The 27366-nt window shown below is 44.6% G+C and overlaps 1 protein-coding gene and 1 long non-coding RNA gene across 8 annotated transcripts in view; one reads left to right on the forward strand and one right to left on the reverse strand.

Annotated features, from left to right (window-relative positions):
* Window positions 1-27366, reverse strand: part of PDE1C (phosphodiesterase 1C) — a 483316-nt gene that overhangs the window by 272253 nt on the left and 183697 nt on the right. For 2 of the 7 annotated variants that reach the window (XM_045564391.1, XM_045564393.1), the window contains exon 1: window positions 9704-10193. The exons of the other annotated variants lie outside the window; for them this stretch is intronic. In XM_045564391.1, the coding sequence (XP_045420347.1) occupies window positions 9704-9804 (101 nt within the window). In that variant the 5' untranslated portion in view covers window positions 9805-10193. Of the gene's footprint in view, window positions 1-9703; window positions 10194-27366 lie in introns of those variants that run through there. 7 annotated transcript variants of the gene reach the window in all.
* On the forward strand, window positions 9363-12444 carry LOC123647148. The gene is made up of 3 exons (XR_006738147.1): window positions 9363-9499; window positions 9751-10062; window positions 12313-12444. It is a non-coding gene; the product is annotated as an uncharacterized LOC123647148 (long non-coding RNA).

Below are 27366 nucleotides of genomic sequence, written 5' to 3' on the forward strand. Positions count from 1 at the left end.
TTATGATACTTGATTTATGATAATTAATCCTTATATTTCACCCATGAGCTACACAGGACTCTGTATATGAGAGTGTTTATATTATAGTTCCTCACAATTAGTAGACAAGGTTCCAGTAGCAATCACATGCATCAGTATACTAAATGTAATATACTTTTACAAAGGGGCTTAAATAAAGGTATTGAAAGACTCCTCAGAGCCATCCTTAGACAAAAGTCAGAGAGGTAGACAAAAACGTGGTAGAATATTAGTCTGAATTTGAACTGCTCCTAAAACATACCTGGCAGGAGGTTTCAAAGATTAATCTTTCACTACCATATTTACTAGGCATGTCTCTAGAAGGTAAAAAAAAAAAAAAAAGTCCTGGCTATTTAAACATTTTGGTTGTTTGGAATCTGGATAAACAAGAGTTTAATGCATTTGGATGTCCAATAATGACTTTCAGCCAAAATGCTTAATACACTCTCACATTGATTGTCTAAATTGTCACTTTGTTGGTGGCCTTGAAGGAAAGGACAGCTTTTGGCAGAGTACTGCAGAGTCCCTGCAACAGGCCCTTGGATTTGGGTGGAAGCAAAGGGAGAGAGGACCATTTTTGGAAGGCCTTAAAGAGCAGGAAAAGGGCATGAATGAAGGGCAGAGGTGGTGCGGAGGACAAGCACCATGGCTGGAACTGTGGACTGCCCATCCTTGTCCATGGTGGGTCAGCTCTGGCACAGGCACAGGGAGGCTGAGCCCACTCAGTGGAGCCTAAACAGCAGAAAGACCTCCTGCAGGGGCCAGAGAGCCTCCACCCAGTCACACTTCACCAGCCGCTCCGCAGTTGGCTGGGCTCCAGGCCACAGAGGTCAGCTGCCTGGTATGCGCCTTCTATCTCCCTGAAAGTCCATGATGAGGGCATCATCTCATTTGGCTCCCTGAGTCATGGCCTCTTTCTGCCCTTGAAATTGTGAGAATGACCATGCCTAGCCCCAGGTTTCTGTCTCTGTTCCAAACTTATGTTTGTGATGGGCGTTCCACCAAGTAGTCAATATAAGAGTTTCAAGTAAAGCTATGATTACTAACTGGCCATTCTAAGGAAATACCAATATTTTGAACAAGTAAATGCCAATGAGAAAATATAAATTTTGGTCTCCTGGAACCTTCTGTCAGACTATTTAGGGGTCCTATTAAACTGTGTTCTCTCTACTTGTAAAATTTATAGGAATATTAACTTAGCATCATTCAGACACACATATACACACATAATTTTTCTTCTTGCTTTGCTGGGATGTAGATGTATCTCCAATCCAGACCTTCTGTTCAATTTCTAGACCCACTTATCCAACTGCTTGTGCTGTCCTCATATCTCCCCTCATTTCCAATATGTCCAAAACAGAATTCATCATCTACCCGCCATGCACGCTGCTCCTACCCATAACCAAACCTGCAAATGGACTCCTCCCTCTTGACCCACATCTAAGTAAATAGCCTGGGGATTCAAGCTAAAAACCTCCCACAGGGGTCGGAAACTCGCAGCCTTAAGGCCTCATGTGGCCTTCTGGGTCCTTAAGTGCGGCCTTTTGACTGAATCAAAATTTTAAAGAACAAATCCTTTTATTAAAAGGGGCACAGCAGAGAAAGTTGAAGCTTTTCTTGACTCCTTTGGTGCTTAAAAAAGAACAATCTTGAAATCAGAAGGCAGCAGGTTCCCCACTCCCGCCTGAACCCCTGTTGGGTCTATCTCCTAAGAAGCTCTCAAATCCCCGCCTACAGACAATGGCTTCCCCGGCTGGTGGATGAGGCAGGATCAGGCCCTCTCAGCTGCTGGAGCCTTGGGCCTCCTCCCCTTCTGTGCCCCAGGCCTTCTTGCATTTTCTCAGGGGCACCATGTTCCTTCCTGTCTTTAGATCTTTGTGATATAAAGTGTTGGTATTCACATGCAAAGATCCCAGACCTTGAATATACTAGAACAACACTCTTCCCTGAGTCTTAACTAATACCTGCAAATTCTTCATATCTCAGCTTCAACCTCACTTCTTCAGAGAAGCCTTCTCTGAATCCTGGACCAGGTTTGAGCCCTCTCTTCCTTTTTCACAGCACCCTGTACTAGACTTCTTGTGGCACTCATCACAGTAAACAGTTGTTTGTGGAAATATTGTTTAATATTTGCCTCTCCCTGTAGGCTGAACAGTCCCTGAGGGAGCTTTCATCATGTTTCCAACTGTAACCCTGGTGCCCAGCACAATGCCCGGCACACAGTGCCAGAGAAATATTTGCTGAGTGAATAAGTGATGATTGAGTTTCCTGCATATAGATGTGTGTGGATTCCTTCAAATATATCAATAAAACTCATTACCTATAGTTATCAATTTTTATATCTTCAGGATTGAATTACTCTCTTAAGCTTTTCCATAATTTCACAACCTAGGAACATCCAGGTTTTTCTTATGCTCATTAAGACTCATTTATTTTGTTTAATAACAGCTGTCACAAGGACTTTTTATAAAGAGTACACTCCAATAAAAGCCTGAAGAATACCAACACTTTACATGAATTCAGCATACTTTCTCCAGAAATAGAGTGTTCCATTTGTTATAGAATTCATTTTTTATTGCTATTGTGAAATTGGTTTGGTCATTCTCAAAGCTGTCACGGACTATTTTATGTGTCTGATATGTAACAATTATTTGTTTTAGTGGTTTCTTACAAAGCCATGAAGTCGATTGTGTAGGCACTTTCCTTTCATATGGGGAAACAGGAATCAAGGAAAGTAGTTTTCTATGAGCCAAAGAAAACTAAGGGCAGAAAACTGGAGATAGAAAGGCAGAAACCTCTTTGCTTAGGGTTGCTTCCCAACCGACAGAGGCATACTGTAAATGTTGGCCAAAATAATAAGCACTTAGCTGTTAAATATTGAGTTGTAATTAGCTAATAAGTTAGCACAAGCAAATTACAATAAGCAAGCAATGATGTGCTAATACACTGCATTAGTATTCAAGCGAAGAAAATTTCACCAGAAACGTATCTACTTACTCTTTTTGATATTCACTTCTTTATCCCCTTTAGTATACATTAAGAACATATTTCAAAGAGACTATACTTGATCTTTACTAAAAAAAAGAAAGATTCAAAAACAATCCCTCAAACAAAAACATCTTCCATCTCTGAACGTTAGCATGGGGTGTCATTATCACTCAGCAATTAATTATTGCCCTATCTTTTATTGTTATTTTTTAACTTTTCACATATATAAGAACTATCTGGCTCTAAGTTTCCTGAGGGTGGGGCTTTGCTTTTGATATTTTCACATCACCTCTGAAGGTCCTACTGCCTGGTATGTAATAGAAGCCCAAGAAAAATGTGCTGAAAGATCTGATAATTCCAATTAAATGGGAGAGTAGAAGTACAAATTAATGCACTAAATATGTAATCTTGGGTAAATAAACAATAATTTTTAAAGTATTCTTCTAGAATTGCTTTTTTGATGAGATTCAGGTCGATGCCCCCTTCCCTGGGTCATCTGCTTACGAGGCTTTAACTAAGAACCAAGACTCTCAGACCCACCTCTCCAGGCCACAGCTCTCTGCATAGCTGCAGACTGCCATCACCAACAGCCACTTGACATTCCAGAGGCACTAGCGCAGTATGTCTACACCCTAGCAAGGTTACCATTCTGCTTTATCCAAGCCTGCTCTTCTCTCCATGGTTCCTAACAAGGCAAATGACACCAAACTCACTAAGACATCTAAGCCAAAACAAACTTGGAAGACAACTTCTTTTTCTCACTCTCTGCTCCAAATCTAAGTTATGTCAATTCTCATTTCAAATGCACCCCCCCCCATTCCTCCATCCTCATAGCACTATCCCCAGTCCCAACTGGGCCTCTTCCCCAACCAGTCTCTAGGCAACAAGTCTCATCCCCAATCTGTCCTCTGTCCTTCTTTCAGGATTACCAGCCTAAAACTCAAACCTCATCTCGTTACACTCCAGCTTAACATCTTTAAACAATTCCTTACAATGGAAAGGATAAAATACAAACTCCTTAAAATAGCATGTACCAATTTAAAGAAAAGATTTTTCTAGAATACACGAAAGGAGAATGCCTGGAACACAACACTCTTTTGTTATATAGTAAAACGTGTTCATATGCTCACCTCCTTAAACTATGAGCATGTCTAATTTTGAGTAAAACAAAAAGTAAAGTTTTTAAAATGTCATGTACCCCAACCTGACCCAGGCCCTCCTTTCCAGCATTCTCTCTCTCTCCTCCTTGACATGCCAAGGTCTCCCATGCCTCTGTACCTCCACACACACTGTTCCCTCCATTCAGAAACTTCTCTCAATACTGCACTGGGTGAGCTGCAAGAGGATGTCACCCAGGAACACTTTAAGGAAAGTAACTAAGGCTCTTGGGGATTGATTTGTAGGAGAATCCTGTTACCTAGAACAAATGAGAGGCCAGCTACTTCTGAGGTGACCTGGGAGATTTCTATCCAATAGCTCCATGTTGCATGACAGCAAATAGACCCAAACACACCTTCTCTTTTGGGAATTACCAGTGAAAGGTGAGCACAGAGAAGGTTCACTTGGACTCAAGCTATATCCCTAGTCCATATAAGCAGCTTTTCCAGTAGTCCATAAAAACAGCTCAGAATTCTGGACTGGTTTATTCTGGGCTGACTGGATGACTCTTTGTTTGCTTCTCATCTTTGCAAAAGGTTGTTTCTCATCTTTGCAAAAGGCTGACATCGATGAAAGGAATTGTGACTGTAAGGACGCTTCCCAGAATAAATACATATCTCACTGTAGGTCTGTAACACCTTCTCCGGCCCTCCTAGGCAGAGGTAGCTCCCCTGCATCCCTCCATATCATTATTAATCGCTTCCAGGCACCATGTCAGTCTCTTCCCCTAGCCTGCAAACCACTGAAGGTCAGGTATCTTACCTACTCTTGCATACCCAGAGCCTAGCAAAGTGACTGGCATATAATACATTCAGTAGATGTTAATTGAGTAACCCCCTGTTGCCTGAACACTAATGACACGATTAAAAAATTCAGTTGAATAGACAGAAAACACAGAGTGAGAGGGCTTAAGTAAGAATTTAAAACCAAAGATCCAGGCCTCTTTGCCTATGGCTTTTCTCCCCATCTTTGCTGTGTAGTCTGGAAGACTCACCTAAGTTCTCTGTACAGCAGTGGGATATCAGTTAAGTCTTTTTCAGAGAAATCAAATTCAAAACATCCTAAGCAAAAGCAGAGCCTAACTGGCTCTTGTAGCTGGGACAGCAGACAGAACTGGAGAAACTTCTAGAGGGGCTGGGATCTCCCGGACTCAGGGTTTCCCACCCATCATCTCACCTCTGCTTCTCTTTGCTTGTTGGCCTTACTGTCTCCTACCACAGAAAGGTCTTCTCCATGAGGTGGGAAACGGGTCCAGCGACAACCACCATGAATGCCCAGAAGAAGAGAAAAGGATCGCTCACCCATGGCCAATACAGAAATGTCAAGGAAGGACTCAGATGCTCCTGTTTGGGTTCCACGCCCTACTTGAGACCACCCTTTGTTGCCAAGATGATAAAATCCTATGATGGGCCAGTCCTGGAGCATGAGCCCATCCTCATCGTAGGGTGCAGGGCGTGGGGTGGGAGGCAGGGTCTGTTACCATAGCAAGGGGGGAAAGCTTGCTAGACAGACAAAACAACAGTGGTCTTAGCCTATTAATCTAATAGCCATTTAACTGCCTTTATATTCACAATATTACTTTAGATAATGCAAAAAGCATTATCATCTTCATAGAGTATTGTATAAGCATAAAATTTATTATACTGACTACCTCATAGTTGGATGTGAGAGCTTAGATAATTATAATTGTGACAATAAATGCCAAGGAATAAGTGAAACCTGTTTTCTTGCTCTCAATTTTAAAAAATATAGCACAGAGGCACCTTTTTGTCATCATATAGTAGGCTGGCAATACAAAAACTCTTGGTCAGGACCCAAGGAATAAGTTATGACCTAATTGCTCAAACTCAAGTAGCCCGTGAGGCTTCTCCACATCATCTGGGGGATAAAGAGCATCCATAGTCATAGTCCCCGGATCGGAGGATTCCCTAACAACAAAGTGATTGGGATGGACTCAAAAATTCCGCCCACTCCTACAGAGCAAGAGGCATGACAACAGCTCATGGAGGATAATCGAGGTTTATGGAAAAGTGAAAATGAGGTTCCTCTAGAAGAGTAAGATGACAGCATCTCTATGACAGACTTAATTAAGTAAGCTCAGGTGTGCGGTGTTTGTTCCCTCTTCGCCTAGAGGAACCTGCGCATGTGTATAAGAGGTGGCAGGGCCACAGACGGAGGCTGAGCAATGCCACACCACTGGGATCACCTCACTCAAGGGATATGGGAGTCATCGTAATATTGAACACCTAGATGTGCAGGTTTTTATAATCTCAGCTGGGGTAGATAGTGTTTAAAACTCACATTTCCAGTATTCAATCCACTATTAGTATGTTGATGACGCTACAATGCTAGGTTAAGAGTTCTTCCTAATTCTTTCCTAGAGAAACATGAGAAACAGCCCTAGGTTTCAAACATGTATTGATAACTTACTATATACCAGGTAGTAGTGTCAGCAGTGGGGGGTAAACTGTGACCAAAGCAAACCAAAAAACCCTGTCCTTGTGGGGCTTATATTCTCGTTGGGGGACGCAGACAATAAACATAACCAACTATACAGTATTCAGACAGTGAGAAGTTCTAGAGAAAAATAGGCATGGCAGGGCACGGGGAGGGGTTGCACCGTACAGAGGATCGTCCCCTGCAGTATCCTGCACTGTTGATTCTCTGAAGGTAATAACCACAGAAATCCTCTTGCTGCTGGTAAAGACCACCCCTCACCAGTGCAGGAAAGGGGTGATATAAGGAAGGGAAAGAGAGAACCTGGGTAATGACAACACGGGGATCCAGCCTGGGTCATGGCTTTGCCACCTCTTGCCCAGTCACACCTCAGGTTAGGTTCCTGTAACCCAATCTGGGTAATGACGCTAATGGAACCTCCCAGCTAGCTCATGGCATACTGTGTTGGTAGGTCCCATGGCCATAAGCTGACTCAAACATATATTTATCTTCATTTTGAGTATGAAAATTTCACGTTTGGGTTTTTATGCTTCCTTCATCACCTGTTGATTGAGCATCTACTATATGCCAAATCCTGTTCTAGGCACTGGAGGTGTAGCAGTGAGCAAGACACACAAAGTATCTGTCCTCACGGAACTTACATTCTAATGGAGGAGACAACAATTTCAACAAGAAATTAAACAGGGGAGATACTGACAAGAAAAGGAGAGGAGATACCATTGAATAATCCAGGCGTGAGATGATCACATCTTGAACTTAGATGGCTCTCAGACATGTTGAACTGAATTCCTGACCATCTGTGGTCACTTATAAAGCCCTTTCTCTAAGGGTGTCATGGTAATAAATTGATATGAAAATCCAATTATGGCTATTTGAGCCTTTCTAAAATGTTGAAAGAGCAGCTGCCTTTCTCTTACCAACAATCTGTTGTGCGGACAAATAAACCCGCAACCTTTCATCTCCGTAAGGGTTTCTATTTTGTAGACAGCAAAGGGTTATTCCAAGTTGTATAAATGAGTATGTGCTTTGGTTTCCAGAGTCTCTAACAAGTTATTCTAGCACTGCTGTTACGTTTCAAAAAAAAACGGTAGTAAGAATCCTAATAGTGGTAAAAATAATAATATAATTATAACAAATAATAATATATCCTTTTCAAACTAAAAAATGAAGCTAAAGATCTCTTGGGATTGCCGTTGGGCAGGGTGTTTCACTAGGACAGATAGAGAGAGGGATCCAAAAGCACACATTTGGAGAAGAATCACCCCACATCTTTCATGTTCAGAGGCACCAGGTTCTGGATAAATACAAGAGACTAGAACGTGAAAGTATGGCTACATCACACAGCAACACCTTGAGGAGAGAAGCCGAACAGATATGAAACTGAGACAGCGACAAGACAGTGTGTTGTGAGTGCTAAATGCTTTTCCACACAAGTTCCCGCCTCAGCTTTGCTGAGTTGGCCAAACACCCATCTCCAGCCTAAGTGGCTCTGTGGAGTTGGTTTGAATTGAAAAGCAGCCCAAGAAAGAGATGCAATTCCTGGGCGTGTGGATATGAGTCCCTCTAGTCGGGATGGCAAGGAAACCAGCTTGACAACACTTTCACATTATACACCTCAGACCCAGACTTCGTGGACACAACAAACTTTCTGCATGCAGCACGATATAGTCCGAAGCCGCGTTCACTACACACAACACGAGCTTTCCGTAAACACCACTCTGAGAGCCGCTGCTTTGCAGGCATCTGAAGGAGAGCCTGCCAGCCAGAGACATGACTTCCAAATAAGTTTACAGCCTCTACTTGCAGCAGCCAGACAAGTCAAAAATCAAATTATTTGACATGGTTTCCCATTTGTATCAATGGCAAGGAAGCTCACTTTGATTACTGATGAAACAGCTTTTATAAATTGCACCTTTAAATAGGGACTTCTTAAAGAAACACACACTACCTTATTGCTTTCCCTTAGAAACTTTAAATATCAAGCTAACTTAGATCAACACATTGTGGATTTGTTTTGGTTTTTGTTTGTATGTGAGTGTGTGTGTGCATTCAAAAACAATAACGGCAACAAAACAAACACAATGGCAAGGAGCTGGTTTTCCCATCAGTGCCCTTGGTAGGAACAGAATGTCTGGAGAATATGCTTGGAGAAAAAGTATGTTTTTAAACCACACTAGATGTCTGATGCCAAATATCTGATGAAATGGGTATCTGGTATTCACGGAAGGTGTCTCTGGGACCTGCCTAGTCAACTGAGCAGCAAGCCATACACGCATAGCTCTCACTCCAGCTTCCTGACTTGGTGAACAGCAGGTCATCATTTACAAAATCTTTATACAGAAAATACCACATATTTTCAGGTCACCTCTCCTCAGTACCCAAAATCAGACTGAACTCAATGAAGTGAATGAAATTCAGAGATCTCCACCCATCAGTCCAACCAGAATTCTGGCCACTCTATTAAGAGCAAATGCCCTATTTCGCTATTCAAATATTGCTAGGAAACTCCAATATTGCTTCTGACCCTCACTTCTTGCATAATAGCCCTTCCTTCTAGCAAGCATTTTTTTCACTATAAAGAATCCTAAGAAAATATCAGTAGTTCAGCTGGGCTAAGGAGAGGGAGGGGAGAATCTAACACTCAGATGCACGTTAAACTTTAACTGGTGGTAAATTCTTGGACCACTTGCCCAGGTATTTATAAAGCAGTGTGCAGAGAAAACCTCTTCCTTTAATTAAAGTCCCTGCCTGGGTGCCCAAACTTTTCTCCCCGGGGCAAAAAGGAACAGAAATACCTTCTTGAGTATTGTGCTACTACAACCGACTCATCTAAGGACATCTCCCCTTTCCCAAAGAAAGCATGACTTGGAATAGCAAGGTATTGTAAGACAGAAAGACAACCCTCTGGGTGTTGGAAGGAAGGGAGCAGTGACTGTAATTAACAGAGCAGCAGTTGTGGAACTTCTAGGGGCGTATTTAAAGGGCCACGCAGGAACGGGGTGAGCAGTGGTGACTGCCGCTGTGTGGTAAAATAAGGATGGGAGCGGGAAATGGGACGACAGAAGTAAATAGGTTTACTTACAGCCCTCGGAGCCGAAGCCAAATTTTCTCGATCTGTTCCGGTTGCAGGTATTTCAGAGAGTTGCTCTCAAATTCTTCTATCTCCTTGGTCGGGGACTCCATAGCTGCAGGTTATCACTGGCGCTGAAGCTGAGAGAGTTTGGGCTCTCCCCTCCCCGCCTCCTCGCCGGCTCGGCCAGCGATCCCCAGCCCGGCGCGTCTGCCTGTCACTTTCTCCGCGCGTTCCCCCTCCTGCGCCCCCAGACTCGGACTCAGAGCGCGCTCGGATGGCGGGCGACCGCGGCCCCAGGTGCGCCCCGGAGACAGCTGCGGGAACCAGCCATGGGATTGCGCTCCGGCTCCTAAGAGAAAGCACCTCGGGTCTGTTCGTATTCTTTTCTCCCCCCTAAACAAAGCCCCAGACGCGATCAGCGTGGCAGCTGAAGGGTTCGGAGGAGAAAGGGAGGATTGGGTGGGGAGGAGAGGAAGCGAAGAGAAAGAGGAGCAGGAGGAGGAGGAAGAAAGTGGGAAGGGGAGAGAAGCGGGCGGGGTGGTCTGAGCCGGAGGCCGCGCACCGGGCTCCGCCCCGCGCCCCCGCCCCCTCGCCCCCTGCCTGGCTGCCACCGCGCCCCCTCTCTGTTTTCTCTCACTTACCAGCAGCTCTGCCGACAGGCGAGAAAACTGACAAGTGAGAGAAGTCGTCTGTCAGCGCGCCGGGGCTGGCGTCTGGGCTGGCACGGCGGGCGCGGAGGGAGGGGCGCGCCGGGCACCGCCGTCTGCAGGGCACACGCTCGCCCGGCTCCAGCCTCTGCCTGCGCGGAGCCGCCCCCGCAGGGCAGCCGCGGCCACCACGGCCCCCAACCGGGCTGCGGCGCTGGCTCCCGGCTCCCGCACCTCCTGAAGAGCAAGGCTCCGAGCGCGCAAATGCGAGGGGAGGGAAGTCTGTGTCCTCCTAGAGGGCCGGAGGGGCGCGCAGCAGCCGCCAGGTTCTGCGGAGGTTCCGCCCGCAGGTTTCCTTTGCCGCGCGCACTAAACGCCCGCCCGAGAGCCGGGTCCATTTTGAAATATTAATATTAAAGCAATTGATGTGGACGACCGTAACCACACACCACACTCAGAAAGTCTTGATGTTAAGAAGTTTTCTTCCCTCTCTCTCTCTCTCTCTCTCTCTCTCTCTCTCTCTCTCTCTCTCTCTCTCAGGGGGAGGAGAGTTGAGAAAATACACCAACAGTGACAAGGTAGCTAGGTTTCTGCAGATTAATGCCACACACTCCTCAAGGGGCCCTGCTGGGTGCTGGCTGGGCGGCTGTTGATGCTGGGAAAGAGTTTCAGCTCCTCAAAGCTGCAACTCACTATCAGTGTTCTCCTAGGTCATTCATAGTGCCAAAAAAGTAGAATGCTCTGGAAGAATGGTACCAGGTATGGAGTTGGGAGCTGAGGATGGAGGAGAGATTAAGAGAGGAAACAAAGACGGGGGAAGCAAAGATCCATGCTCAAGTTGACTGCAGCCTTGACACCACAGAACTACTTGTCAAACTCCCTTCTAGGTGAAGCCACCATTCAGGGACCACTTCAAACCTGGGACCCAAGGTTCCTGAGATTTAGAGTGTAGCGTGACCTATGCAGTATTTTTCTGCAATGGCAGGTAACACTTCTTTCAGTCACACTCCCAGAATTTTTCTTCTATCCATCAGATAATTGCCTGCTTCTCAAAAGTAAGATAACCTTAAAAATGAGGACCAGTTTTTTTCACTGTTCAAGTAAAGTTCCATTCATGTGACCTTGACAAAGGAATAAAATGATAGTGTCTAAATCCAAACCCTCACCTACTTGATAGTTGGCATTTATTTTCCAGAAATCAGAAGTGAGGGTGATAGGGATGGCACGGCTGGCCCCATACATTCTAGCAGAAGAAGAATCTGGTGCCTCCAGATGAGATGACAGACCTGTTTGATGAAAAATGACTTACCCACTCACCTGTCAGAGAATCTGAAGTCACCCCATTAAAGTCAGTGCTTAAAGGTGTTCTGGAGGCACATATATCTTTACTGAGTTAAGGCATTATTACCAGGCAAAAATAACATTAAGCACCCAATATATTAACATGGAATTCATTTATCTGAATAAAACCAATTACCCCTCCAATGTCACCCAGCAGAGAAGCAGTGACCTGGGGGAATGGAATGCCCAAAGAAGAAAGTATCTTAGTGACTTGTTTTGAGGATGGAAGACAGGAGCCTGGTTCCCAAATGGAGTATTTCTATCAGTGTGTGCCCCTTGGGCAGCCACTGTCAGAATATGAAAGTATAGGAATGACAACAGCAAATGTGTACTGGAAACTTTCTGTAATCCAAACAGTGTTCCACACTCATGTAATATTCAAAACAACCCTATGAGGCAGATATTATTATTATCATCCACATTTTACAATAAGAAAACTGAAGCACTAGGAGGTTTTCTAGACCTACTAGAAAGAGAACTGAGCTAGAGGAGTCCAGAGTTTGAGTTACAGCTCATTACCTTATTCTATACAAATCTGTCCCCCTCACAGTCCCAATTTCCACATCTTTAAAGTGAAGAATTTAGGCAAAAAGATTTATGATGTTCATTTCACCTTTATGATTCTTTCAGGTCATCTGGAGAGAGGAAAAGGAATTGCTGAAAAGAGAGATGAATAGTGCTGAATTCATATTTTACCGCATCATAGTTTCTCTAAGGACTGGCCTGGTATAAAAAGAACAAGAGAATGAGAAAGGATGATATTCACCTTCCTGCTACACACCATGCCTGTGACTTTTTCTTAGTGTTAGTGTGATTTTGATTAAGTCAGAAAAAAGCAAATTTTGTAAGAAAAAGGAAAGGAACAGCCTTTCACTGCAGTTAACCAAATCAGAGAGAAAAGACCAAAAAAAATCTTTTAAAAAGTTTCTGAAGCAAAACTTTGTCCTATTTTAGAAATTTTTTAAAGAAACTAAACAATGTATGTTGCTAAAAATATAATTTTGGTTTATTTTAGAGCCATAATAGTTTTTGGAGTAGGAAGGGGCCTGAAAGATAATCTAGTTTAGAGGTTTTCAAATTTTTGAAGCAACAGAATATTTTATTTCAAATAACATCCTATAAGGAACTCTAATGCATACTTCAGCTTCAAAAACTAAAGACAGAGCTGCTCTGGATGAATGGGAAAGCAGGTAGTTAGTTCTCAGGTACAGAGTCCACCTCTGCCTCCATATCCCACCTCTGAGTGCCCAATGCTCCCACTTTACAGATGAGAAAACTAAGGCCAAAGTACCACAAAATAACTTACAATTCCTTTCTCCTAAGCCACATTAAAAATAAGCTTGTCTTCTCTCTGTCAACAAAATATTGCTATTTTTAGATGCACTATGTTATTGTGTCACTCAGATTTTGTTCCCACTTCATCTGTCACAGAGTCTTCTTGGTAGCTGCAGCAACACTACAAGCCACAATTTCTACTGCCATTCTGCTCGGAGGCCAGCAGAAAACAGATGCAAACTGCCCCAGGGAAAAAAAGGTCTAATAAAAAGCAAAGCCATTCACAAGTTTGCCTTGGAGGTTAATTTCCATTGTGACTTTCTAATCCAGTTTTTAGAGTAAGACTCTTTAGGAAATCTCACATGGTCCAACACCACTAATACATATAGACATACATACGTACATACATATATATGCACACATGCATATACATACATACACACATATACACATACAAGCAACAATTTAAAATAGTCTCCCAAATATACATACAGTAATTTGGCCTAAGTACTAGCAAACCTTTGCATTATCATAACTATGAATTATCAAAGATTAGAAAGAAAGTGAGCTCTCTGTCCCAAGCAAAGTTCAAGGACAAGTGAATAGGAATCAGGTCTTCTAGGCATGTGAATGACCCCTCAGGTCCCTTTCATCTCTAAGATTTCATGATTCAATAATAATCACAAAAACCACAACCACCACCCTACCAGTTACTGAGGACTACTATGTGCCTGGCACCATGTTAAGTATATCACGGATTAGTTCATTTCATTCTCAACAAAACACTTTCAGCATAGTTTCATTATGTCCATTTACAAGTAAAAACAAAAGGAGCTCCCAAAGGTCAGATAGAATAACTTCTGCAAAGACATAGCTAATAAGTGGCAGAGCAGGTTTCAAACCCAGACCAGCAAGCAAAGCTCATGTTCTTTTTCCTTTGCTATGCCACTCCCTGCAGACATATAAAAGATGAGTAAAAGGTACACAATAGACAGGGGAGGGCTGCAGGGGCACAGATGAAGGGGCCATTAATGCTGTGGGGAAATTAGGGAGGCTACACAGTAGAGGTGACATTTGAACTGAGTCTTGAAGGTAGATTGAGTAGAAGGTGCTTGCACAGAAGGCAGGTAGAGGCAGGTGATTCCAGAAAGAGGACCCTGCATGAAAAGAGGCAGAGAAACATGAGAAGGGGTGGGGTGTCCTGCCATCCACAAACAGTTTTATGTGGTTTGACTATAAACATGACTAGGAACAGCAGGAGAAAATGCCGGAAGAGTCAGCCAGACCCTTGTTGACATGGGAGTAGCTCAGGCTCTGTGCTGCAGATGCCAGGGAGCCATGGGTGGTGCTTAGCAGGGGCAGGCACGGTCACACGTGGAGGTGCCTGCTGCTCAGAGTATGCCCAGTGCACTGAGGGCAGCCCTCCAGGAACCTGCCACGGGAGCACCAACAACCACGGGGCAAATGAAAACCAGGGCTCCATGAGAGAGATCCAGGTACCAACAACAGACAAGCTCCTCAGCTCAAAAAGGAGGAAAAGCAGAGCAAATAGACAAAATCAGAAAAAGCAAAGCACTGTCACCCATGAGCACTCACTGGTCTTCCAGCTACAAGATTATGACTGCTTGTTTTGACCTCCACGATGCCAGCCTGTGCCCTTGATCCATTTTCACAACTTGGCACTGGCCTCTTTAACAGAGTCTGTGGAGGGGGACATTCTGGAGACGCACTGAGGACGTCGGAAGTAACACCACCAGGCACAGCAGCCCCTCCTTCCCACCCACACCAGATGTGAGCCAGCCCCCACCATGTACTGTCACCAGAGGCTGTTCTCTCCCACTGGCTTCCCTGGCAAGAAAGGGACCTCTTTGGTGACACTGACATCCTGCTTTTCCCTCTGATGTCTTCTCTGTTTGGTTCTATGATTTGGGGGCAGAATATATCCCAGGAACCACCTTCCAGAAAAAAAAAAAGAGGTAATGGAAGAGGCAGAGGACTGGCTAAGCCCAGAGATGCCTCCATTCTAACCACCCCCCATATCTGAAATGGGACTCTGAACAGCCAGCGTCTCCACTGTGCGCCCAGAGAGATGGGGAAGAGAAGAAGATGAAATAAGAGACAGAAGAGTGTCCCAGCTCAGGGGTGGTCCAACATAGCTTGCATGTGACCCACAGTTTTTGCCCCTCTCTGTGGCAGGATCCTTCAGTTGCTCCGACAAAAAAAGCTCACGCAATTCTTCCAATGGAGATGGCACAGGCCAAGGAAAGGACCTGGAGTGGTATTGCCTTGCTGCACCACCTAGGACAAGACCCTTCTCTTCTCTGGCCATGGCTGGGTTGGGCTCAGTGACCTCTGGATCCTTTTCCAATGCTTACATACCCACCAAGCCAGATTTGACTATAATAGACATAACCTACGTTGGCCAGTCAGAGCCAAGTACTCCATACCTCTGAACACGTGACTAAAGCAAATCCAGTCCACATGGGAGCTTTCATGTGGCCGCTGGGAGAGAAAGAGATGATCTGTTCCTCTTTTCTTTGTGACAACAAGCTATGAAGATTGAAGTTATCTTGGCCTTGGGGTTATCTTTTCTATCATGTAGACAGAATATATGAAAAAAATGACATCAACACAGAGAAAAGCAGAGAGAAGAACTAGAGGGACAAAGGAAAAATAAGTGGAAGGATCATTTGAGCTCCTTGATCCTGCTATGCCTGAAGCCAAAACTACCCATTGACTTTTAGGTTATATGAACCAAATAGTAAGAAATGCCCCTCCCACTTTCACACTTAAACTCGTTTTAGTCAGATTTCTGTTATGACAGCTAAAAGAATCTCAACTAATAATCCCTTAGAGGATTGTTATTAGGAGTTAAAGAAACAATGTATGACCAGTGCCTTGAACACTGCAGACCCTCATAAAATAGTAGCTCCTCCCTATCTCATCCATACACCAGAACATGAGGGAAGGAAATTGGAACACTATACTGGAGCCCTGGGGTGGGCGGAGCACCCATGGTATATATAAGAGCCTGTGTTACCTTGATAAATAGATACATTGATGTTAATAATTTTGTTTCAATAACTTTTTGATAACAACCTATCAAATCATAGCCATTTAATATACATTAGCCCCTTAAAACAATCCTTAAGTGAATGAAACACATTACTATTATTATTATCCCCGTTAGGGTGGGGATTCATGGCATGGCATGAGAAACAATTATTGACACAAAGATTAGAATAGCTTTAAAGAAAGGAAGTTTATTTCACTTCCCAAAGGTGGGAAGGGTGGCACAGCACAATAGAAAGGAAGGAGAAGTGCTGGCCCCGAGGCTAAGGGGCTGGGAGCTTTTATAGGGAAAAATGGTAAATAACAGTCCATGTTGCAGGCTGATAACAGGAAATGGCTGTGAAGCTGCTGTGACTGTTTTTCTTTTCTTTTCTTTTTTTTTTTTTTCTCTGTGAGACTGCCTTGTTAGGGTCCTTGAAATGTGGTCTGGCAGGAACTGAGACAGAGAGCTTGCACCCCTGCTGTCTGCTTAGGGATCTTCAAGGCTGTGAAAAAAGACTTTGCAGGTGGTTAATCTGAGAAGGGGCTGTTGTGCTGTGATCTTTCCATTCCAAGGGGCAATTATGTGTTGTGAGTTTATTCCTCTTACTTTCTGTTAGATAGTTTATTTTTCTCCATTAGATAGTTTATTAGCCAGGCTGTCCTATCAATCCCCAGTTTAGAAATGAGGTAGCTGAGGTCCAAGAGGTCTGCAGGCTACCCTCAGGATGGCCTGTTATCCTCCAGCTCTGCAGTCCCCAACCCCCAGGCCACAGCCCGGTACTGATCCATGGCCTGGTAGGAAATGGGCCGTGTATCGCCCCCTGAGCTCCGCACCCCACCACACACACACCCACAACACCCTATCCCCTGACCCCTGGTCCATGGAAAAATTGTCTTCCATGAAACCAGTCCCTGGTGCCAAAAAGGTTGGGGATCACTGTACCAGCTTGTACCAGGGCAGCAATACAGAGCAGGCCTCCTGACTTCTGGCCCCTTGGCCACTCTGCCTCTCAGAACACACTGCCAACCCAGCAGAATTAATTTGGCTGTACTAATGAAATTGAAATTTTTGTTCATGTAAAACTGCTGATGCTACAGTCAGCCAAATTCTAACCCAAATATACATAAATCAGCGGGTTGTTCTTTCTATCACTGTAAAGCCAATTTGAATATGGAAAACCTCAGAGCTGGAAGGGATCTTAGCGAGCCCTTTACCCAAGCTCCTAATTCTACTGATAAGGAACGAGCAGCCCAAGCAGGTTAAGAACTGCACAGGTTGATGGCAGAGCTGGGACTAGCAGCTATGTCCCTGGACTCCAGGTCCAGGGCTCCATGGTCCCTAAACTTTCTTCCCTGGGCTCAAGAATGGCTTCCACCTCCACCTGAGGATTTGGGTCAATGGTCTGCTCAGTTAAGAATGCCCACTAAATTTGTAGGCCATTGGCAAAGGCTTCCTGAAGGAAGGGGGGTCTCTGGGAAATGAGTAGGACTAGAGCAAAGAGGTTCCCGGAAAGTGGAAAGGTGCACAGCAGCCCAGATAAGAACAAAGAACTGGATGTGACAGGTGTCAGGTGGTCAAGAAGGGGTCACTAATGGGGCAAAGGTAGACTATGCAGACTGAGGTGGGCCTGGACAACCACATGAAAGCTGAAACATTTTATACTCTTGCCAATAGAGAAGCATTAGAATTTGTTGAGCAGGTGTGTAGCAGATGCAAAGTAGAAGTCTGATTTGCAAAGAAGGATAAAAACGGGTTTTCAAAAGTTGTTTTTGAAAGGCCACCAGAGGTGAAGATTTGCAGATTATTATCTCTGCATCTGGGGGGCAAAGATCTCACAAACAAGTAAACGCTAGAACCTTTAAAATTCATTCATTCATTCATTCATTCATTCAACAAGCATTTGCTGAGTGCCTACTGTGTGCCATGTACTCTGTGATACTAGCTATGCAATAGTCAATTAAAATATTCCAGTCTCTGTACCATAGGTTTTCAAGCTAATTGGGGAAATAGATAGTAAACAGATTATAAAACAAGAGCTACATCACTGTAAACAGCAAAAGGTGCTGAAAAGAAAATAAACAGACTGCAGTACAGAGAATGGGGACAGGACTTATTTACATATAGAGTGGCATTTCAGCTATCTATCACTGTGTAACACACCACACCCAAAATTCAGTGGCTTAAAACAATCATTTTTTCTCTCTCATGATTCTGTGGGTTGACCAGATAGTTCTTGGTCTTGTCTGAGATCTCTGATGCAGCTGCGGTCAGAAGGCAACTGGGGCTAGAATAGCCAATATGGTTTCACTCACGCGTCTGGTACCTTGGTAGGGACAGCTGGAAGGCTGAGACCCCTGTCTCTCTCCACATGGTTTCTCCACATGGTCTCACCATGTGGCTAGTTTAGGCTTCTTTTCATGGCAGCCAGATTGCAAGAGCAAGTGTTCCAAGAGGGAGGAGGCAGAAGCTGCCAGGCCTCTTAAAGGCCAGACCCAGAACTGGCACAACATCACTTCTGCTGCATTTGGTTGATTAAAGCAACCACAGGGCTAGCCCTGATTCAAAGGGAGATGAAATAAACCCCATCTCTTGGTGGAGGGATGGGAGTGACAAAGATTTTTGCAGCCAGCTTTAATCCACCCAGGTGGTCACAGATGGCCTCCATGAGCAGATGACATTTGAACCAAGGCCTGAAGGAGAAGGAGACAGCCAGGTAACAGGGAAAAGTAGGAGGAAAACATTTCTGACAAGACGGAACAACACGTGCAGAGATGCTGAGGCAGGGAGGAGTATGAGGAGCTCAAGGACTTGGCAGGAGGTAAGCTGTGGCTGGGGTAATGTGACAAGGGGGAGAGTGGCCTGGGATGAGGTCAGCAGGCAGGTGGGTGGGGCTGGAGGGGAGCCTTGAGGGCAGATTTAAGGATCCACTCAACTGCAGTCTCCTGGAGGGCAGAGATCACCAATGTCTTGTCCATCACTGTCCCCGCCACTGCCCCTGCAGTGCGGAGCAGACCAATTGGCCAGTGACTGACTGGGCTTCTCAGAGAAAGACTGTGAAATTTACTTCATTTATGATCCAAGGTGAGTGATTCTTGGCATATAGCTTATACTCATAAAGCAAAACTCAGACATGGAAACAAACAAATCTCCAACTAGACATGGAGACGTGGGGCTATTCAGGAAAAGGCAATAAACGCTGCTCAGAGTTACCTTTCAGTGCATAAAGGGTTAACTTCCAAACTAGCAGCTGCACCTTCCAATTTTCTGGCAGAAAATTATTGTCCCCTGCACCCTGCAGATAAGTGAAATGTTACTTTTTGTGTGATTCGGCATACAAGGGGAATGAGGGATATTGACTACTCCTGACAGTATTTTCAAAATTGTCCTTGGGGACATCGAAATGGTCCATTCCAGTCCCTGTGATTCTTAGAAGTGAAAGGACTTTAAGACCCAGGAGAATAAAAGAATAACATTTCTATGAATCCCTTCCACCCACATGCTTTTAACAGATTCATGCTAACAAAAAAGACCTTGAAGGCCCTTGATTCAGCCCATAATCCTTCACACAAACAGACTGACGGTCCCATCAGAAGTTGACCTGTATATATTTCTACTTCTGAGATATAAATGGGCTCCTATAAGCAGGAGTGGGACTTGATTTATGGGAAGAAATGAAAAAACTTATTGGCACAATTTAAAAGTAATTAACATGCACAACAAATCTTAGCAAAAGACTCTCAAACTGCTTATGTGCTTCCAGTACCCATGGAACCAGGTGGACAGTCACACATATAGCTTTGTGGCTTCCCTACTGCCTTGGCTAGATGTAAATGAAGATGAAAATTATTCCCTCAATGGGATTTAGGAAGCACTTGAGAATTCTAACCAAAGCATTGAAAGGAAAGTGTGCTGAGTCCTTGAAAATAGCTCCAATCAAGTCAGCTAAGACCCTGTTAGGAATCATTCTGCATTCACCATGGGCAAAGCAAACAGAGCCTTCTGAATCAATGAGTCTCTAAATAAGAAAGAATTCATTTAATATTTCCCCTCCCCCACCCTGGCACAAAGAGCATTTGTGAAACTCAGTCCCAGCCTCACTCATGCATATAACATGGCAGAAGTACCCTCTGCATCCTGTGTCCAAATCAGACTCATTTGCCATGTAGATTCTTACTGATAATGAGATATTCCCTATACTCCTATTCTATATATGATTCGACCCATCAGAAATCAACCACTATGCAAGATCAATTCCAAGCAATTCCTAAGGATGCTGCTATTGCCTACGACTTCTGACCACTTTCCTATTCATTTATTGCCAGATTCATCTATCTCAAACAATCTGCTGGAATTAGCTGGTAAAATAGGAAATTTTAACACATGACCTTTTCAAAAAGCCTCTGCAATCCATAGCAAAATCAAACTTCGTTAAGGATTTATTGACAGAGGACTGGTCATTTACTACTGGTGACCTCGGGAGCTTTATTTGATAACTGTGGCTTTTAGGAACAACATTCTCATCAAAATAAAAATGTGTTTATGTCAGAATATTGGCACCAAGACTCATATCATTCAATTTGATTATAAATTTGAATAGCATTTCAGTGGTAATCTACCCTCCCCCATTACTATCTAGCCCTGGAAACCACTACTAATAAATGCATCCTCATAAACCATTTAAAACATAAAGAAAAAAAAGGAAGGAAAGAAAACCACTTCTGAAAAAGCTGCAGAGTATTTCAAGGAAAACAGACTCCTGAAAATGTAGAGGTTAGACTTTTCTCTCTCTCTCTTTTTTTAAACAGGCGTTTAAATTTAAGGGCTTATCAGAGTTTGCTCTTCAAACATACATGTGAATACATGATGCTGGGCATCTTGGCAGCAGCCTCACCCCGCACAATTTCGTGCCGCCTGAAACACAGATCTGCTGGCTGAGCCCACCTTGGTTGGCATTTGCAAACATTTAGGACCAGGCTTTTCTAATCTGCCTGGTCTGCCAAGGCGGCCAGAGCCCTGCAGCAGCAAGGAGGCCCCATTTGTCCCAGCTGCTGCTAACCATGGCGCCAAATCAATATTCCGGCAGACGGTGCTTTGCTGGCAGCAATTGCAATTGATAGCGCTCCTGGGCTTCTGTGACGTCGCGGGTGTTTGCAAAGCAGAGGAAAATCCCTCTTTGCACCACCAGCTCTGACCTCACTCCAGCAGAGCGCACTGGCCTGTCTTTAATCACTCGTGAAATGGTGCAGGGAGAAGCGGTGCCCAGGAGAGGCTGAGAGGAAATAAACCACAGGGATGACCAGATGTGTGACTCATGCTTTTCACCTTTAAAGGGAAGTTACATTTTGGAGCAGGATTGCACTCTGGCTTGCCTCCAAGGGACACAGAGAGAGAGAATACCCTTCCTGTTCTCAGCAGACAAGGATCGTGCAATGCAGCTGAAAGAAAACAGCCAACATCAATAATGCATCGGGAGCCACGGCTGACATATTTTTCAGCTATCTAGGTAACTGAGCAGTTGTCAAAATATAGTTCTCAAAGGCCATGTGTGATGGGCCACATGTGAACAGAGCCTGTCACTGTTACTGAAAGGGCAGGTTTAACCCTGGATGGTATCAAGAGGGCATATCTCAAAGTCTCTCCTTTCTCCAAACGTAAGTACTGCTACTGACACAACTAGTAACAGTAGTATAGTAATAATAATAATAGCTTCTATTTATTGTATGTGCTACCTTTTTTGGCAAGCATGATATCCTATGAAATCCTCACACTGAAACTTTAACTCAACCAAGGTCAAATAGTAAGTGGCAGAACTGCACTTGAACCGAAGCCTGTCATTGACCTACAAGAACACTGGTGCCTCTCAGAAGTAGGTATTTTTGGTGTGAGTTGAGAGGCTGGTCCCAGTATCTGATCAACAAAGGGCCCTCTGACAATGCTACTATGACTTTGCAATTACTGACCACTTCAAGCCATCTTTAAACAGCTTTACAAACAAGAATAAAGAGATAAAGTAGACAGGAAACCACTAGCCCAAGGCTAAAATCACAGACAGAGGCATTGCAGACAGTGGCAATGCTAAAATAGAAAGATGCCTGCAGTTCTCCTTATAGGAATGGTTTCAGTCCTTCATTCAAGAGTCTACAAATGGACCTTCAGTCTCAGAACGCCACAGCGCGGCCATGATGGTTCCAAGACCTCAGGGGGTGTGTGCTGCACAGGTTCACAGGGAGGCAACACTCTCTTCCCAAGGGTTTCCAATGACAAACAGAAGATATCCAAGCATGCTAGGCAACATGTATAATCCTGGAAACAGTTAGGGACCTCAGATAAGAAACCCTGCAGATCCTCCCCAGGAAACTCCTCTACCACCGCAATCCATTGTCTTGCTTTTGCCTCAACAGCGTTTTTCCTTCTCCAAGAGGAGTTGAGAGACCATAGTAAAATTGTTCTTGTGTGCTTCATTAAGGCAGGACAAAATAGTTTCTGGGTACCATTTTCTTACCTTTTAAACTCCTCCCATTCCTTTCATCTAGTTTTCATCTCTTGCATCTTATAAAAGGTACAAAAAAATCAAAAGAAAACAATTTCCTGGAATGATACATGGAAATGAAGACAGGGAAAAGTTGGGGTTAAATACTATGAAGCTGAAAATAATGCATGTCGCTAAGTGAGCCAGCAGCCTTCTTGTTAATAATATAAATAATAATAATAGTAAAACAATAACACTCCTGCATATATCTCCCTTTGGGACGGTCCTTTTCACAGGCTTCCCAAATCAGAGCTCAGACTTACGCTGAATGCCTGCAAGGCTCTGCCCTCTGTGATCTGTCTCACCCCAGATTAATGAAGCATTCCTAACACCTGTGCTTACTCTTCTTACGCTGTCATTCCTGCCGTCTCAGGAGTGGCTTCATCTGCGTGGGAGCACACCTCTAAATTCCAGGGTTCCAGGGACTCAGAAGGCAATGACCTTGACATGCACAGGCTTTCTTCTTACCACCTGGGAAGCAGGGGGCTCAGCACCAATACCAGACAAAAACCATCTTCGACCCTGGAATTAATTGTCATTTCAGAGATTCCATTTCAAATCTTTGTTTAGACAAGCCCAGAATAGCAGACCAGTCATAGGGTTTTAGAAAGGTTTTAAACTTTAATGGATCAAGGATGCCCTTTGAGAACCTGATAAAAGTTATAGATTTTGTCTCTACCTATATAAGTAAAATGTGTATATTATAATTTGCATATGTTTTTAGAAGGCTCTTGGACCCTCCTGGACACCCCTTCCCCAAAAAGTCCTGCCGTGGCTCAATGACATGTGCGAGCCACCGCACATGTGTGTGTTAATCTAGTTTGTTCTTCCTAGCACTAAAAGAGAATAGTATGAACTAAAAGGTCAGATAACTAACAGAAGGCACATTCAAGTTCTTCAAAACCGGAACTATTTAACAAGTACCAAATGTGTCAAGTTTTCTAACATGCATATTCTATACGTTCTTGCATTCGATCCACTTTACAACTGTATAACAACAAGTACTGTGCCTTTCATAGTCACCTCGCTATCCTCGATGCCTTTCACAGCACTGGTGCTTATTTAAAATTTGCTAAACAAATTAATTATTACTATTTTTCAGATGAGGAAACTGAGACGCTGGGAGGTTAGGTAACTTACACATCTCAGACAGGGAATAAATGGTAGAGATGGAATTTGAACTCAAGTCTACCTGTGCAATTTTCCCCTGTGCCTTGATGAACATTTGACATGATCTTCTCTGAGGCTGAAGCAAAGACATAAACATAACAGGTAACTGAATTACATGCTACGTTGGTGGCCACAGCTGTGGGGAAAAACCAAGTAGAGTAGAGGACTGGGAGTACATGGAGCAGGGAGGGCAGGTTGCAGTACTGACCAGGGTGGTCAGAGTTGGCCTCATCAAGGAGGTGAAATGTGAGTAAAGCCTCGAAGGAGATGAGCAAGTGAGCAGAATAGAATGCCAGGCAGGGGCAAGGGCTAGAGCCATCCCCTAACGCGGAAGTACGCTGGTGGCTCAAAGAACAAAGTGGCTAATGTGGCTGGGGTTGGGAGAGCTAGGGGAGGGTCCTGGGAAATGAGGCCAGAAGTGATGGGGGGATGGGAAAACCCATGTATCAGGTATTGCAAAGACTTAAGCTTTTACTCAGTGAAATGGGACTCGCTGCAAGACTTGGAGCAGAGCAGGAGGTGATCTGACGCCCATTTTATACAGGCCACTTTGGCTGCTGAGTTGAGAACAGACCACGGTAGGGGCAAGGGCAGGCGGGGGAAGACCAAGTAGGAGACTACATCCAGTTACCCAGGCAAGAGACGATGGAGCCCGCCAGGGGGTAGCCACGGAGGTGGAGAGAATATATTCTGGACATGTGAGAGAAGACAGGAGTTAAGGATGACTCCAGGGCTTTTGGCCCATGGTTCAAAACCACCATCTGTTTAGGCTCATCCCAGCATTCTAAGAAGGCAGAAGCCTGCAGGCTGACTCACAAGGCCTTAAAACCAACCTGAGAGAAATAATAGGGTGTTTTACAGATTTAAAAGATGTTTCTTTTTGTTCATGATGGAGATGCTTACTGCACGCAGCCTGTGAGCAAAGAGGAAGGAAGGAGTTTCTTTAAAAATGTATATTTTTCCCTTGATTTGTGTGTTTTAAAGTAAGCTGTGGAAAGTGTTTCCTTTGCTGTGCTCCCTCCCTTCATGTCGAAGGCTGTATGATCTTTCTCCTGCTTCCCTGGACTCCAGGTTACCTGGACCCAGCCCGGCTGGCCACTAAATGCTGGGGCTTTCAAACAGCTTTCCAAAGCTGGGAGCTCTGGGCAGATGCTGACTTCTAGGTGACCTGAATCTGACACCAAGGGTGAGAAGCCAGGGCTGTCCCCTCTCCCCCAGTGAAAAACACAGACATTTCTGCTTAGCCTAGGCTGCCAGGCAAATGTCGAGCCATCGGCTCTGGACACGATCAACAGTGAATGTGGAGCTCCCTTCTGGCCCCCACTGCTTGGCCGGGAAGACAGTCTGCGGGAGGTTAGAGCAGAAATTGCCAAAGGTTTTGCAGAGGATAAGTCTCCCACTTACTTGCTTTGAGGGTTTTCTTTCAAAAATGCTAAAACAGAAAAGCCAAAATGATAGAAAAACTATATTTTTGTAAGGAAAAACTTACTGCACATCTACTATATGCAAGGCACTATGCTGAGTGTGTTGAAAAGCACTGCCTTGCTGAATCCACACAGCACTCTGGGAATTCAGGATTATTTTCTCCATTTTTCTGAGGAGTAAAGTTCAGAAAGGCTAAGCAATTTGCCCAAAGTGATCCCCTAGTCAGTACCGATGTCTGACAAAGTACAGCTTTCACCACAGCTGCCTTGAGGGTGACTGACTGTCCCCTCTGCCGAGGACTAAGAAGGTTTGTGGGATTTTCAGTTTTAGATGCAGGAAAGTCTCCTATAAGCCAGGACAAGACGGTCACCCTAGCTGCCTCTTTAAACTAAAGTATGCACAGAGAAAACACAGTCATTTCAAGAATACCTAGAAGATTATGTAGAATGGCTACCTAACGGGTTCGCCTTTCAGCAGAGCAAGTTCCTTTGCCACCCAGTCAATAGCCTGTTTTCTGCAATCACAAGAGTGAAGTCCTTGGTGAGAACTTACTACAGAACGTTAATCCCCAATTTCCCACACACCCAACCCCACGCCAGGATCACTTCCTCCAGCTGACCGTCAAAGCAAGCTTGCCAGTTATGAGTGTTTGCAAAATCCCGTTCTCTTTTGCATCTGTTTGCTGCAAAATGTCAACTACATCTCTTGCTCTGGTCATTATCATTTCTACCCCTGACTAACTTACTCAAGGACTCCGGCCAGTCCTTGCTGAGGGGATATCAGTGAATTTAGCGGCTTGGGATAAGATTCAGCTGCTTAGAAAGGTGGTGTGACTTCTCCAGAGCCTGGGTTGTACCATTGGCCATACCGCCCCTTCATTCCACACACATTTATGCCAGCTTTGTGCCAGGCCTACAGCTGTTGTCTTCACACACTTTGTCAATTGGCGGAGGGCTCTGTCTTCAAGGAGTCTCACTGGCATGGTCTCCTGGGGACTGAGAGAGTGACAATATAGAAGACATTATTTTTCTCTTTATCACCCAGCGACTTGGTCAAAGAAATTAGGAACAGAAAATAAGCAAAAACAGTTGAAGTGTTGCCATGGACCATGTGGGCTTCGAGCAGCCAGCCCAGCCGTGCCAGTGGGGAGAGACCCTTGACATGAGCTGCTGTGCTTGTGAACACTGCTGGCAGGGTGGGCCGAGTGACAGACGGGTCCTCTGTACACCTCTCTCCACAGGCCGAGAGCATGAGGGAAGGCACGACACTCTGGATCACTTCTCAATCTCAGGGATAACGCCCCAAAGGTTGAATGAGTCACCCTGATGCAGGACTAGATGGTAAAGGGCTCATCCTTCCCTAGCAGTAGTGTGTGACCCCCCTGCCTGTTGCTCTCTTGCTCGTGCAAATGTCCCCTGTGGCAATGGTGTGCTGGTAAATGTTTAACAACTGGCTGTCAGGGATGGAAGGAGAGAAGAAGCCCTTGTTTGTAGCATTTGATGATTCCTGTGGTGTAAATACTCCCACCATAGCCAATCCCAGGCTGCCAACATGATGTCACTGAACACACAGTTGGGAAGAGATGCTACCACACTCCTCTCCCAAGCTGCCTCCAGCACAGCCGCACTCAAATCCCCACTCCAAGAATTCAGCCCCTTATCTTCCTTTAGTCACACTCTCTTCCAATTCTTGAATGAAGGAAGAGGCGAATTTTGTTGTTGTAAGACCATGAAGGAAGCACATGACATTTTGCTTGACTGTAGTGAGGGTATGTGGAGTTTTACTACTTAAAGTCAAGTCATTTCTCCCTCTACTGCTAAACAAGTTCACATGCATGATGTCAGAGCAACTTAAAAAACTGTCGTGAAAGAGAAGAAGCAGGTATCATTGAACAGATAAAGGAACAGCCTCAGAGTGGTTAAGAGACTACTAACCCAACTACTACATCTGAGTCCCGAGCCCTAATTTTATTTCTTCGCTTGTTTGTTTAAGTCCCTCCATTCAGTCTGCTGGGTGAGTGTGATGACAGGGCTCCCTGTTACTCAGAGGACGGTGTCCCTGGTGCTCAGCACGGCACAAAGGCCACTTTGCCTGGACCCTCCTTCTCTCCGGCTTGATCTCTGTCCTGCACCTCTCCTCACCAGTCTGCAACCTCGTCTGAACTCCAGCCACACGGCGTGCAATCCCCTTGAGTGACTGGCTCCTTCGCAGCTCTGGCCTCCAGTTTCAC

The sequence above is a fragment of the Lemur catta genome, chromosome 11, assembly GCF_020740605.2.
Source record: "Lemur catta isolate mLemCat1 chromosome 11, mLemCat1.pri, whole genome shotgun sequence".
Taxonomy (NCBI): domain Eukaryota; kingdom Metazoa; phylum Chordata; class Mammalia; order Primates; family Lemuridae; genus Lemur; species Lemur catta.